Source organism: Mesoplodon bidens (genome assembly GCF_964165515.1).
Source record: "Mesoplodon bidens genome assembly, chromosome: 19".
Taxonomy (NCBI): Eukaryota; Metazoa; Chordata; class Mammalia; order Artiodactyla; family Ziphiidae; genus Mesoplodon; species Mesoplodon bidens.
Window position 1 is genome coordinate 5,742,437 of NC_138179.1, and position 14,548 is coordinate 5,756,984.

Genomic DNA, 14,548 nt, shown 5'->3' on the forward strand with positions numbered 1-14,548 from the left:
TGCGGTGAGTCTGATACGTGATAGGTGTTCACTCAATATGTGTTGAAAGAAACAAAAGGATAATAAAGGAAGACTATGAACAACTCTATGCCAACAAATTTGATAATCTAGATGTAATGGACCAATTCCTTGAAAGGCAATCTGCCAAAACTCACACAAGAAGAAACGGACAATGTGAATAGGCCTGCATCTATTAAAGAAATTTAATCAGTAACTGATACCTTTCCAAAACAGAAAGCATCTGGCCCAGATGGGTCCACTGGTGAATTCTACCAAACATTTAAAGAAGAAATTATATAAATTCTCTACAATCTCTGCAAGAAGCAGAGGGAACACTTCCTTACTCAATCTATGAGGTCAGCATTACTCTAATACCAAAACCAGACAAAGACATTACAAGAAAACTACAGACCAGTATCTCTGATGAACATAGATGCCAAAAACCCTCAACAAAATATTAGCAAACTGAATTCAACAACATATTTAAAAACTCATACACCACAACCAAGTGGGATTTATCCCAGCTATGCAAGGCTGGTCCAACATTCGAAAATCAATTAATGTAATCCATCACATCATATCAACAGATGAAAAAGAAAGCATTTGACAAAATCCAACAACCATTCACGATAAGACCTCAGAATAAAGGGGAACTTCCTTAACTTGATAAAGAATATCTATGGAAAACCTACAGGGCTTCCCTGGTGGTGCAGTGGTTAAGAATCCACCTGCCAACGCAGGGGACACCGGTTCGATCTCTGGTCTGGGAAGATCCCACATGCTGCGGAGCAACTAAGCCCGTGTGCCACAACTGCTGAGCCTGCACTCTAGAGCCCACGAGCCACAACTACCGAGCCCTTGTGCCACAACTACTGAAGCCTGCGCACCTAGAGCCCGAGCTCCAAAACAAGAGAAGCCACCGCACTGCAATGAAGAGTAGAGCCTGCTCACCACATCAGAGAAAGGCTGCGTGCAGCAATGAAGACCCAACACAGCCAAAAATTCAAAATAAAATAAATTTATATAAAAAAAAGAAAACCTACAGCTAGTATCATACTTTATGGTGAGAAACTTGAAGCTTTCCCATCAAGATCAGGAACACCTTTTCACCACTCTTTTTTTTTTTTTTTTTTGCGGTACGCGGGCCTCTCACTGTCGTGGCCTCTCCCGTTGTGGAGCACAGGCTCCGGACGCGCAAGCTCAGCGGCCATGGCTCACGGGCCCAGCCGCTCCGCGGCATGTGGGATCTTCCCGGACCGGGGCACGAACCCACGTCCCCTGCATTAGCAGGCGGACTCTCAACCACTGCGCCACCAGGGAAGCCCACCACTCCTTTTTAATCTCTACCGGAAGTTCTAGCTAATGCAGTATAACAAAAAAAGGAAATGAAAGTATACAGACTGAGAAGGAAAGAATATGCAAAGAATCAAAAATGAACATCGAAATCCAAGCAATCTTTTTAATAAAAAGAAAGCTGGATCTTTTTCTAACATTAGCCTTTAAATATCCTCTCATAGAAAGGTTATTTTCATTTGGCTTCCATGACTCTGTTCTTTCTCCTTTCCAAAGCCTCTTCATCTGACTCATCTTCCACACACTCAATAAAAATAGACGTTCACCATGATTATGTCCCTAGCCCCTTTCTTTGAAAAACTTTCTTGAAACTCACCCCTTTGCAATCTTACTCCCTTAGTTTTAATTAGCCAGTATCACTTCTAGGCAAATAACTGCCTGTATTCCAGATCTTAATTTTTAGCTGTCTACTGGGCATCTCTACTGTGATATCTCACTGGTATGTCAAACTCAAGATGTTTAAATCCAAGCCTTGCTCTTTCTCTCTACTATTTCCCCCATTCTCCTTGTCATCAGCATTTAAATCACCTGGATTTGAAACTCAAGTCATCTCATTTATATTATTAATTTTAACAGAAAGCTAAACTTTCAGAGAACCAAGATCTTACTCTGTTTATGTAGTCTGCATTCTTTTTTTTCCAATGACATTGAATATTTTTCAAAAACATGATTTTACCTGTCTATAAAATATACTATTCCATGGCAAAACTGTAATTTTTCAACCATAATTGTATTGTTGGATATTTTCAACAACTCTGATTATTTTCTCTTCGGAATATATTCCTAGAAGTGAAGTTACAGGATTAAAGGATAGAGCTATTTTACACCTACTACAAAATTTTCCTTCAAAATGGTTAAACCAATGTATACATCTACCTACAGAAACAGAACTTGTCTGTTTCACTAGGTCTTTGCAAACAACACTGGTTATAATTTAAGCAAAACCTTTGCCAATGTGATAAGTTTTTTTTTTAAGGGTATTTCTTTGTTGATCACAAGAACTATGTGTAATTTTTATTTTCTTCTTTACAATTTTCTGTATTTTAAAAGTTTACTAAAACAAAAATGCCTCAGAAACAAAATGTAAGATTATATACAATGTGGTAAGTACTACAAGAGTATAGGCATAATACAAAATGTACTTGGGCCACAGATAAAACGCAACTGTTTTATAACCTAATTGGAGACAGTCAGATTGAGGACCCAGGCTTCCAGAAAGTATACCTTAGGAAACAAGAGGCCTAAATAATCCAAGCTCCAATCTATCCCCCACTAGAGCAGCTCTATTTCTCTGTTTTCTACACTGAGACTCTGCCTTAAACTCTACTTGAAAAATGAGTTTTGCTGCTTTAAAGAAGCATCAAAATCACTGTTGTAAATCATTGATTTAATCTGTATAGTAACTGTTGTTTAGGAAGGTAGAAAAATGTTCAGTAGGGACTTCCCTGGTGGCGCAGTGGTTAAGAATGTGCCTGCCAATGCAGGGAACACGGGTTCGATCCCGGGTCTGGGAACCATCCACATTCTGCGGAGCAACTAAGCCCGTGCACCACAACTACTGAGCCTGCGCTCTAGAGCCCGCAAGACATAACTACTGAGCCCACATGCCACAACTACTGAAGTCTGTGCTCCTAGAGCCCATGCTCTACAACAAAGCGAAGCCACTGCAATGAGAAGCCCGTGCACTGCAACAAAGAATAGGCCCTGCTCACTGCAACTAAAGAAAGCCTGCACACAGCAACAAAGACCCAACACAGCCAAAAAATAAATATTCCTTTAAAAAAAAAAAGAGGAGCTTCCCTGGTGGCGCAGTGGTTGAGAGTCCGCCTGCTGATGCAGGCGACACGGGTTCGTGCCCTGGTCCAGGAGGATCCCACATGCCGCAGAGTGGCTGGGCCCGTGAGCCATGGCTGCTGAGCCTGCGCATCCGGAGCCTGTGCTCCGCCACGGGAGAGGGAGAGGCCACAACAGTGAGAGGCCCGTGTACCGCAAAAAAAAAAAAAAAAAAAAAAGAAAGAAAGAAAAATGTGCAGTATATTTTAGGAAGCTTTCCAACAAAAATGGTTTTTAAAATGTGTCTTTTTTTTTTTTTGTGGTACACGGGCCTCTCACTGTTGTGGCCTCTCCCGTTGCGGAGCACAGGCTCCGGACGCGCAGGCCCAGCCGCTCCACGGCATGTGGGATCTTCCCAGACCGGGGCACGAACCCGTGTCCCCTGCATCGGCAGGCGGACTCTCAACCACTGCGCCACCAGGGAAGCCCTAAAATGTGTCATTTTAAAGTAAATGCCTATGTCTAAAAGTTTCAGAAAGTCCAGGTTTGACTATACATTTAAATTGTGTATGTGTATACACTGTATTACAGTAACACAAATGTAACTCCTCTTTAACAAATAATTTTTCAAAAAAAAATACTGCTAATTGGTATACATTTTTAGGCTATTAAACATCAAAATATGAGTAAAACTTCTTTTTCTATTTTTAACTTAGATACAGTTCCACTAAGAAGTTAGGGTATTCATGAAGCCTGCAAAACTTGACGTCCATTCACAAAGAGGACAACTGTACTTCAAACTGTCAATCAGTCACAATCTAAAAGGCAAATCATATAAAAACCTTCTTACAGGCATTTTGGCATTATTTTTGCACAAAACACCTTTGAAATTGATTTGATTGATATATTTTTATAACATACAATGAAAAATCAATTTGCTACAGAAACATACCCTGTTCCAACACTTAAGATACTTGGGTCCAAATTTAAGAGTTCTTTTGGAGAAGTACAGAAAAATGGGAAATTATTGTTAATATTTTACCTGTGGGCTGCAAAAGTGAAGCAGGCGGGCGAGGCTGTAAGCCCCACAAATTTTCCATACTGGTCCGGTCCTTAAGGTCCAACAAATGTATTAATATTAAAGGATCAATGTCTAATAAACTACTGGTAGCAGCAGAGCATAAATGTGCTCTTCTTGACATTCTGCTACTGGCACCCATATAGCCATGGTTACTACCTGCAAAAGAAAGAGATGTAGAAAATGAAAGCTATATAATTGGACAAATTTAATAAGAAAGAAAGAAAGAAAGAAAAAGTAAACTGGTTGATGTTGTTTGAATACTTGTCTATGGACCTCTTAGGAGTTGGTGTTCATGATAAGAAGCACAGAAAAGAAACCATATTGCCCAGAGAGGTGTACAAATAACAGTAGCTGATAACTGGCCTCGTTACTACTCAAAGTTCAGGCATAATCCTCAACTCCATCCCGAACCCTAGACATAAAACGGTGACAGTGTGTACAGTATATATGGTTAGGGGTATGAGGGTAAGGAAAAGAAGAATATATCGCATAACCCAGTGGTCTTGGATCAAAGTCAAGCTCCCTGGTATAACAGGTCCCAAGGAACTAGACACCAAAATAGCAGAAGTCTTCTCCAGGTCTCTGGACAGCAAAATGCTCAGGTCATGACGGTTTGGCAGACATTTTTTCTAGTTTGATTTAATACTGAAGTACAGTTTGAAGATTTCAGACTTACCTTGTTAATGACTGATGCATAATATAGACATCTGAAAATAACATCATCTCTATATTACCTGTATTGATAATAAGCTCCTTAAGCCAAGGAAACCATCTGACTTCTCTCTAGCGCCTAGTACAATGCCTAACAAGTATTAGGTATGGAAATGTTGGTTAAAACTGACCTCCTTAAATAAAGCTATTTAAATATATTCTAAAGAAACACAACATTAAATAATGTTACATGCAGCAAAGTCTTAAAGTAGATAATATAAAAATAGCATGAAATAATCAGGATCTGACTATTCATGAGTGTGTCCAAAGAGATCTGGGGGAAAAAAAAAAAAAAGAAAAACTTAGGAGAAAAGTTTAGTTATTCAGAAGCTTCAGGTCAGTTATTTACTTATATGTTTTTCATCTATGTTCACATTCTTATGTCCTTACCTTCCCCTACTTCTTCATCCTCTTCTTTTTTTTTAATTAATTAATTTTACTTATTTATTTTTGGCTGCATTGGGTCCTCGTTGCCGTGCGCAGGCTTTCTCTAGTTGTGGCGAGCGGGGTCTTCTCTTCATGGCAGTGCGTGGACTTCTCATTGCAGTGCCTTCTCCTGTGGCAGAGCACAGGCTCTGGGCACGCGGGCTTCAGTAGTTGTGGCTCGCGGGCTCTAGAGCACAGGCTCAGTAGCTCCACGGCATGTGGGATCTTCCTGGACCAGGGCTCGAACCCATGTCCCCTACACTGGCAGGCGGATTCTTAACCACTGTGCCACCAGGGAAGTCCCCATCCTCTTCCTCTTCTAAGGATTATCCCATTGCCAATTTTTCTTTCAGCCTCTGTACCCACTGCAACTCCTATTTTAAAAGGCAGAAAACTATACCCCTCCACCTCGAAACTGTTTCTTAGCCCTTTTCCTTTACTAGAGAGTTCCCGAATCAGGCTGCATATCAGTCAGTTGGAGGAATTTTTAAAATTCTTGGCCCTACTCCAGAGGTACTGAACGAGAATATTAGAGTGGGATCCAGGACCTTTTTCCAAAAAGCTACTCAGGTGGCTCTGATTGTTTAGTAAATAAACTCAGTAGCCCAAAGTATGGTATCTACCACCCGGATATCTAGCTCTTCTTTAAAAACGAAAGTTGCTCATTCTCCCATGTTAAATGGACCCCCAGTACAGAAAGGAGCATTAACAGTCTTCTGTTTCTAACCACTCTTCCAGGTCACTACTCTCACCAATGAACAAAAACTCCTTTCCTTTGTGGTTCACGCCCTTCAGTTACTCCCTCCCTCCCATGTTCCCATCCTTTCTACTCACTATCACATTCATCCACGGGCATCAAAGATTTTAGCATCTATTTCAGTTTCCCTATCTCAAAGCTAACACTGCCATCATTGTGTGTGTGTGTGTGTGTCTCATACATAAGTATACAGCCTAGTGTATGGTCACAAATTAATGGCACCCCAAAATTCCTCCATGCCTCCTAAAATTGCTCACTAACCTTCCTCCTCAAAGGTAACTTCCATCCAGAGTTAAACACCATAGATTAGTTTTGCCTGTTTCTGAACTTTACATAAATGTTATGATAGAGTTGTACTCATATCCTGCTTCTTTGCTCAACATGAGATTCATCTATATTGCTATATATAGCAGTTTATTCATTTTCATTATTTCTGTGCAGGGCTCCAAAATGTGAATATATCCAGTTTCTTTCCTTATTACTATTAGGAAAGAATTTGGGTTGCTTTTAGCTTTTGGCTACTAGGAATAAAGCTACTGAACTTACAAGCAGATAACTACTCTTGAACTTCACTCGGAAAAAAAAAAAACAACACCACCTCATAAAAAAGAAAATGGATCCTCTCCTCCTAAGCCAAGCCAGATTAACCCTGCTAAAATATTACATTGATCTATCTAAGCTCTGTGCCTGTATGCATTAGCATGACATTCAAGGTTCTACACAGTCTAGACCCAAACTACCTTTCTAGTCTTCTCCAGTTTTTCACATCCTTTACTTTGTTATAAATTACATTTATATTTTTTAAATTAAAAACACAAGAAAACAAAACCACCTGAAAAAGAACAATGCTGCTCTAAATTATCTTGTAAAATTCGACTGGCAAACACCACCTCCCACTCTGTTGGAACTGGGAAAGCCATAGGATGTGTTTGTTCAGCTTCAGCCCATATTGCCCAACAGTTTTCCAAAAGAGTGGTATCAATTTTCATTCCTACCAGGAGGTTACGAGAGCTTCCATCTCTCCAAATGCTTTCAATATTTAATATTGCCAGTTTAAAATGTATTAGCCATTACAGTGGGTATGCAATGGTATCATAATGTGGACTTTATCTGGCATTTCCTGAAAAAGAGAATGAACAGAATCTCAGAGACCTGTGGAACCCCATCAAGTGTACCAACATACACATAATGGGAGTTAGAGAGGAGGAGAAAGAATATTATTTGAAGAAAAATGGATAAAAATTTCCCACATATAATGAAATCTATTAATCTAAACATCCAAAAACTCAACAAACTTCATGTAGGGTAAACTCAAGAGATCCACACTGGGACACATCACAATTTGCGTTTCTCTGACAAAAGAGGCTGAGCACCTTTAAAAATGTGTACTGGTCATCTAGACAGCCTCCTTTGCGAAGTGTCTATTCTTGTCTTTTGTCTTTTTTACTAAGAGGTTGTCTTATCTTTTTCTTATTGATTTGTAAAAGTTCTTTTTTTTTTTTTTTCTTTGGTGGTACGCGGGCCTCTCACTGTTGTGGCCTCTCCCGTTGCGGAGCACAGGCTCCAGACACGCAGGCTCAGCGGCCATGGCTCACAGGCCCAGCCGCTCTGCGGCATGTGGGAACTTTCCGGACCGGGGCACAAACCCGTGTCCCCTGCATCAGCAGGCGGACTCTCAACCACTGTGCCACCAGGGAAGCCCCTGTAAAAGTTCTTTATATATTATGGATAAAACTTTTGAATAATATTTTTAATTAATTCATTTATTCTAATGAATAAAAATTATGATACTTACTTTAAAAAAGCAATATACATTAATAGACCAGACTGCACACCTGTGGTCTTGTAAGCAGCCAGTTATATGGGTCTGGAGATCAATACGTGGTGGTCCCATAGGCCTCTCAAGACCAACATGGATCAAACGGAATATACTATCTTCTGCTCCTGGACTCATTCACTTATGTAATGAGCACAGGCTAACCTAGAAACGTTAAGGATCATCCCCACATCTCCACCAACTCCAGCCAATCCAGTAAGACACTCCCAAGTTGTGTAGATACTATTTAACATCTCTCAAAAGGTTTCTTCTTTACCTTGTCTGCTGTTACCTTATTTTAGGCCCTGAAAATTTCTCTCCTGGAATATTGAGGTAGTTTTTTTTTTCTTTCTTTCTTTCTTTCTTTTTTTTGGCCCTGCCACACAGCTTATAGGATCTTAATTCCCCAACCAGGGACTGAACCTGTGCCCTCAGCAGTGAAAGCACGGAGTCCTAACCACTGGACTCTCAGGGAATTCCCACGGTAGTTTTCTAACTAATTTTATCTCATCCATTTTCCACTATAAAGACAAATCTGATCACATTCGCTTTTAAAGACCTTTAGTGGGGACTTCCCTGGTGTTGCAGTGGTTAAGAATCCACCTGCCAATGCAGGGGACACGGGTTTGAGCCCTGGCCCGGGAAGATCCCACATGCCACGGAGCAACTAAGCCCGTGTGCCACAACTACTGAGCCTGCGTGCCACAACTACTGAAGCCCATGCGCCTAGAGTCTGTGCTCCACAACAAGAGAAGCCACCGCAATGAGAAGCCCGCACACCACAACAAAGAGTAGCCCCTGCTCTCCGCAACTAGAGAAAAGCCCGAGCACAGCAACGAAGACCCAATGCACATTTATTTATTAAAAAAAAAAAAAAAAGACCTTTAAAGCCCAAACTCCTTAGTCTAGCAAATACGACTTTCCATTACCTAATCATGTTCCTGCTTACCAATCTCACACTGGCTTGCCCCCATATAAACTAAACTCTTAAATACTTGAAGTTCCCAAAAAGGACGATGCTGTGACTTCTGCCTAGAATGCCTTTGCTCTTTAATCTCATTATTTCCCTGTTCGTCTAATGAACTGAGCTCATTTTTAAAGAGCAAGATCAAGCATCACTCTCTCTCTCTGAAACCTTTTTTTCACCCATTTCCAATTAGCTGTTCTTTCCATTTTTGGTGTCACCCTGTATCTATATTCATAACCACAAAGTTTTACAAGGACTAGTGCTGCAAAAGTGATGCTCATTCCTTTTATAAACCCAATGAACAACACAACGGCTGATGCCTAGTGGGTATTCATTAAACATTTGTGGAACAAGTAACCTTAAAAATCTTTAACCTGAAATATAGAACAGATGTTTTGAGTAATGACTTTATACAACGTCAATTTGTTTTACAAATGTATTATACTGGCAAAACTTTTTAGTTCTCAAATTAGAAGTATTATTGCAGTGTTTCATAAGTTACACATGGCAGGCAATTATATCGACAGAATAGATTTTTCATACTCAGCTGATTCAGCTAGCTAATGTTCTACATTAGAAAAATATTTAAAACCCTTTTCAGCACATATTACTAAGCCTAAATTCTCTTGCAACTAAAAGAAAATAACTGAATAAACTAAAAGTAATTCTTATGGGAATGAGGCCACCTGAGTCACTAAATATCTGTTTTAAGCTATATCATTATTTAATACTGTCTAAAAAATTAAATTTAGTAAATACTATTTTACTATATACCTACGCTTCTGTATAAGAAAGATCTGTTTAATGGACAACTTAACATCTTAATTGTAGTAGATCAAACACTTATAAGGCAAGTACGAAGGATAAAAGCTTATTATGTCCACAATAAGCAGTTAAGAGGTACACAAAACAAAAGAGGTAAAATATAACATAAAAACATTAAACATGGAGTGGGGGTAGGGAGGGGAATAAAAATTCAGGGTTGTTAGAATGTGTTCAAACTTAAGAAATCAGCAATTTAAAATAATCACGTGTCTGTCTGTATGTGTGTGTGTGTTACTTCACGGTAACCACAAAGTAAAAAGCCATAGATACACACACAAAAAAGAGAAAGAAATACAAACAAACACTAAAGATAGTCATCAAATCATAAGGGAAGAGAGCAAAAAGAGGAATGGAACAAAAAAGAAATACAGAAACAGAAAACTATTAACAAAGAGGCAATAAGTACATACCTATCAATAGTTACTTTAAACATAAATGGACTAAACCTACCAATCAAAAGACACAGAGTGGTCCAGGGGATACAAAAACAAGACCCATATATATGTGGCTACAAGACTCATTTCAGATCTAAAAACACCCACAGACTGAAAGTGACAGGATAGAAAAAGGTATTCCATGGAAACGGAAATGAAAAGAAACCTAGGGTAGCAATATTAACATCAGACAAAACAGACTTAAAACAAAGCCCATAACAAAGACAAAGAAGGTCAATATGTAACGATAAGGGGCTCAATCCAACAAGAAGATATAACAATTGTAAATAAATATGTACCCAACGTAGGAGCACCTAAACACATAAAGCAAATGTTAATAGACATAAAGGGAGAAATAGACAGTAACACAATAATAGTAGGAGACTTTAACACCCCATTTACATCAATGGATAGATCATACAGACAGAAAATCAATAAGGAAACACTGGCATTAAATGATGCATTAGACCACTGGTCTTAAATGACACATTAGTCCATCTATTAGATGGACTTAATAGACATATATAGATATAGATCTCCATATACAGAATATCCTACCCAAAAGCAGCAGAGTTCACATTCTTTTCAAGTGCACAGGGAACATTATTCTCCAGGACAGATCACATGCTAGGCCACAAAACAAGTCTCAGGAAATTTAAGAATGAAATCATAACAAGCATCTTTTCTGACCACAACACTAAGAGACTAGAAATCAACTACAAGAAAAAAACTGCAAACAACACAAACACGTGGAGGCTAAACAATATGCTACCGAACAATTGAAGAAATCTAAGAGGAAATTTAAAAAATACCTGGAGACAAATGAAAACAGAAACACAATGATCCAAAAATCTATGGAACACAGCAAAAGTAATACTAAGAGAAAAGTTTACAGCAATACAAGCCTACCTCAGGAAGTAAGAAAAGTCTCAAATAAACAACATAACGTTACACCTAAAGGAACTAGAAAAAAAAAAAAAAAGAAAAAACAAAACCCAAAGTTAGTAGAAGGAAAGAAATAAGTTACAACTGACACAACAGAAATACAAAGAGACACATCAGATCATAAGAGATTACTACAGACAATTATATGCCAATAAAATGGACAACCTAGAAGAAATGGATTATTACTAGAAATGTACAGTCTCCCAAGACTGAATCAGGAAGAAATAGAAAATTAGGAACAGACCGATTACCAGTAATAAAATTTCAACTGAATCAGTAATAAAAACTTAACTCCCAACAAACAAAAGTCTAATACCATATGGTTTCACAGGTGAATTCTACCAAACATTTAAAGAAGAGTTAACACCTATTCTTTTCAAAATATTCCAAAAAATTGAAGAGGAAGTAATGCTTCCAAACTCATTATATGAGGCCAGCACCACTCTGATACCAAAACCAAAGACACCACCAGAAAAGAAAATTACAGACCAATATCAATGATGAACGTAGTAACAAAAACACTCAACAAAACTTTAGCAAACAAAATTCAACAAAACATTAAAAAGATCAGACACTGTGATCAAGTTGGATTTATCCCAGGGGTGCAAGGATGGCTCAATCAATGTGATACACCACATTAACAAATTACAGAATAAAAATTGCTCATCTGAATAAATGCAAGAAAAGCTTCTGACAAAATTCAACATCGATTTATGATAGAAACTATAAACAAAGTGGGTATAAAGGGAACATATCCCAACATAATAACAACCATATATAACAAGCTCACAGCTCACATCATACTCAACAGTGAAAAGATGAAAGCATTTCCTCTGTGATCAGGAACAAGACAAGGACGTCCACTCTCACCACTTTTATTCAACATAATACTGGAAATCCTAGCCACAGCAATTAGACAGGAAGAAAATTTTTTTTTAAATCCAAATTGGAAAGGAAGAAGTAAAACTGTCACTGTTTGCAGACGACATGGTACTATACATAGAAAACACTAAAGATACCACCAAAGAACTACTAGAACTCTTCAACAAATTCAGTAAAGTTTCAGGATACAAAATTAATATAAAACAAAAATCTGTTGCATATCTATACTCTAGTAACAAACTATCGGAAGGAGAAATTAGAAAATAATCTCATTTACAATTTCATTAAGAAGAAAAAAATACCTAGGAATAAATCTAACCAAGGAGATAAAAGAGTTGCACTCTGAAAACTGTTAAGACACTGATGAAAGAAACTGAAGAAAACACAAATGGAAAGATACACTGTGCTCATAGACAGGAAGAATTAATATTGTTAAAATGACCATACTACCCAAGGCAATCTACAGATTCAAACACCAACAGCATTTTTCACAGAACTAGAACAAAGAATCCTAATATTTGTATGGAAACACAAAAGACCCTGAAGAGCCAAAGCAATCTTGAGAAAGAACATAGCTGGAGGTATCATACTCCCTGATTTCAAACTACACTACAAAGCTACAGTCATCCAAACAGTATGGGGGACTTCCCTGGTGGTCCAGTGGTAAAGAATCCACCTTCCAATGCAGGGGACACAGGTTCGATCCCTGGTTGGGGGAACTAAGATCCCACATGCCACGGGGCAACAAAACCCACGCGCTCTGGAGCCTGCATGCCACAACTAGAGAGAAACCCACACACCACAACTACTGAGCCTGTGAGCTGCAACAAAAGATCCGGCCGCAGCTAAGACCGACGCAGAAACTAAGACCCAACACAGCACCGGTAAAGTAGAAGCAGTACAAACTAGCTGTTAATTGTTCTAGCCAAGATTCCCATGCTTAATTAAATAGGTCCAAGAACACAAAAGAAATACCTACTATTTAAGTAAGGTTATCCTAGGAGGAGCAGTGTACCTTGGCAAAAAACTGGGTCCACGAAGACGATGTGAGGTTCTAGTCTGGCTATACCAACAACTACCTATGTGATCTAAGCAACTAAATCTCTGAGTTCTTTCCACATATAAAATGAGTTCTTAAAAGGTCCTTTGTAAGTCAAAGATTCAACAATTCTATTCAGATTATTCTTATAATTGAGATAGATATACAAATAAGACTTATGTATCGTAAGAAGACAGTTAAGTATATAAAAGTAGATAAGATGATGAGCTTTGGATTCAAATAAACTGAAAACTCGAATTCCTCTCTTTCATTTACTTAATTGTGAAAAGACAGCAAGTTGCTTAATTCCTTTACACATCAGTTTCTACATCTATAAAAAGAAGATAATATTAAAACCTATCTCCAAGAATTTTATAGGCAAATGAGATAAGGTACACATAAAGTGCTTATGCACAGTGCCTGGAACATAGAACACATCAAATTTTAGATATTATTACTGTTTTAAATACTACTAGTAATTCACTCTAAAATCCATACATAAAATATAGTCCTTCTAACACCATGAACCATGTAGAGCTATGGCTGCCACATCTCAACATATGAGACGTTCAGAGAAGAGCACAGAGAAGGCCGACAGCGTGTGGGGCCTGGCCTCAGTACCTGGAGGTCCTGATGCAGCTGCATCTTCCAGGAGTTCTCCCTCTTCCAATTCCATGGTGTTGTATTCCACATCATTTTCTCCAGACCTAAGAATACACAAAGTTCATCATTCCACATAGTAAGTACAATTAACATTACGTGTCACACCTCAGTGAACTTCATAACAATTGTGTATAGCTTTCTCCTGTGAAGTAATAGAATAGTCCTAAATACAAAATTGAGGGAAAAGACTTTTGTCATTATCACATGTATGGGCAGTATTATTAATGTTCAATCTACCTTTTTAAAATACCAAGATAGGTTGGCAACATTTAATTTTTAAAATAGAAAATCTGAAAACCATTGTAAGCAGAAGAGATTATAGCTTCAAAGAATTTGTAACCTAATGGTAGTAAGTTAGGCTTAACACAGTACACTTTAAGGTTAAGAAAGATGTTTAAATTACTGTATGTGACTAAACACTATTTTCTTAAAATACTATTTCAGAAAAGAGGGTGTTGTCTATCAAAACCCAATCACCTTATTTTAAATGACAAAGTGCTATATGGAACAGCACTAATCAGTGCTAGTTTTGAGTATTTAAAGAAGTCCTAAAATCAGTTCCCAGACTGACAGCACGAGTAGCTCTACTGATCTGCTCTCCAGTGACACTGGTGAAAATTATTTTTTAAAGCAACCCTTTAGAGACTCTGGAAATGGTTCTAAGAGCATATAGCAAATGAAAACATCTCAAAAAAATGTACTAAAATTTGGTAACAACAGTGAGTCTGTGGTACCTGAACCAAGACCACTCCCCACCCCCATTCAGTGATACAGAAATTCCACTTCAGACTGGTGCAGCCAAGAACATAGGGCTCCCATTTCCCACAGCTCCCCAATAGAAGGGCTATATTCCCAGGAGGAGCAAGACATCAGCAT

At 38.4% G+C, this 14,548-nt stretch overlaps 1 protein-coding gene across 7 annotated transcripts in view; it reads right to left on the reverse strand.

The window, feature by feature from the left end:
- Nucleotides 1–14,548, reverse strand: part of TRIM37 (tripartite motif containing 37) — a 139,133-nt gene that overhangs the window by 56,355 nt on the left and 68,230 nt on the right. For all 7 annotated transcript variants that reach the window (XM_081218680.1, XM_081218678.1, XM_081218677.1 and 4 more), the window contains exons 17-18: nt 13,631–13,716; nt 4,169–4,363 (exon numbers count right to left, since the gene is read on the reverse strand). In XM_081218680.1, coding sequence (XP_081074806.1) covers nt 4,169–4,363; nt 13,631–13,716 — 281 coding nt within the window. The remainder of the gene's footprint in view (nt 1–4,168; nt 4,364–13,630; nt 13,717–14,548) is intronic.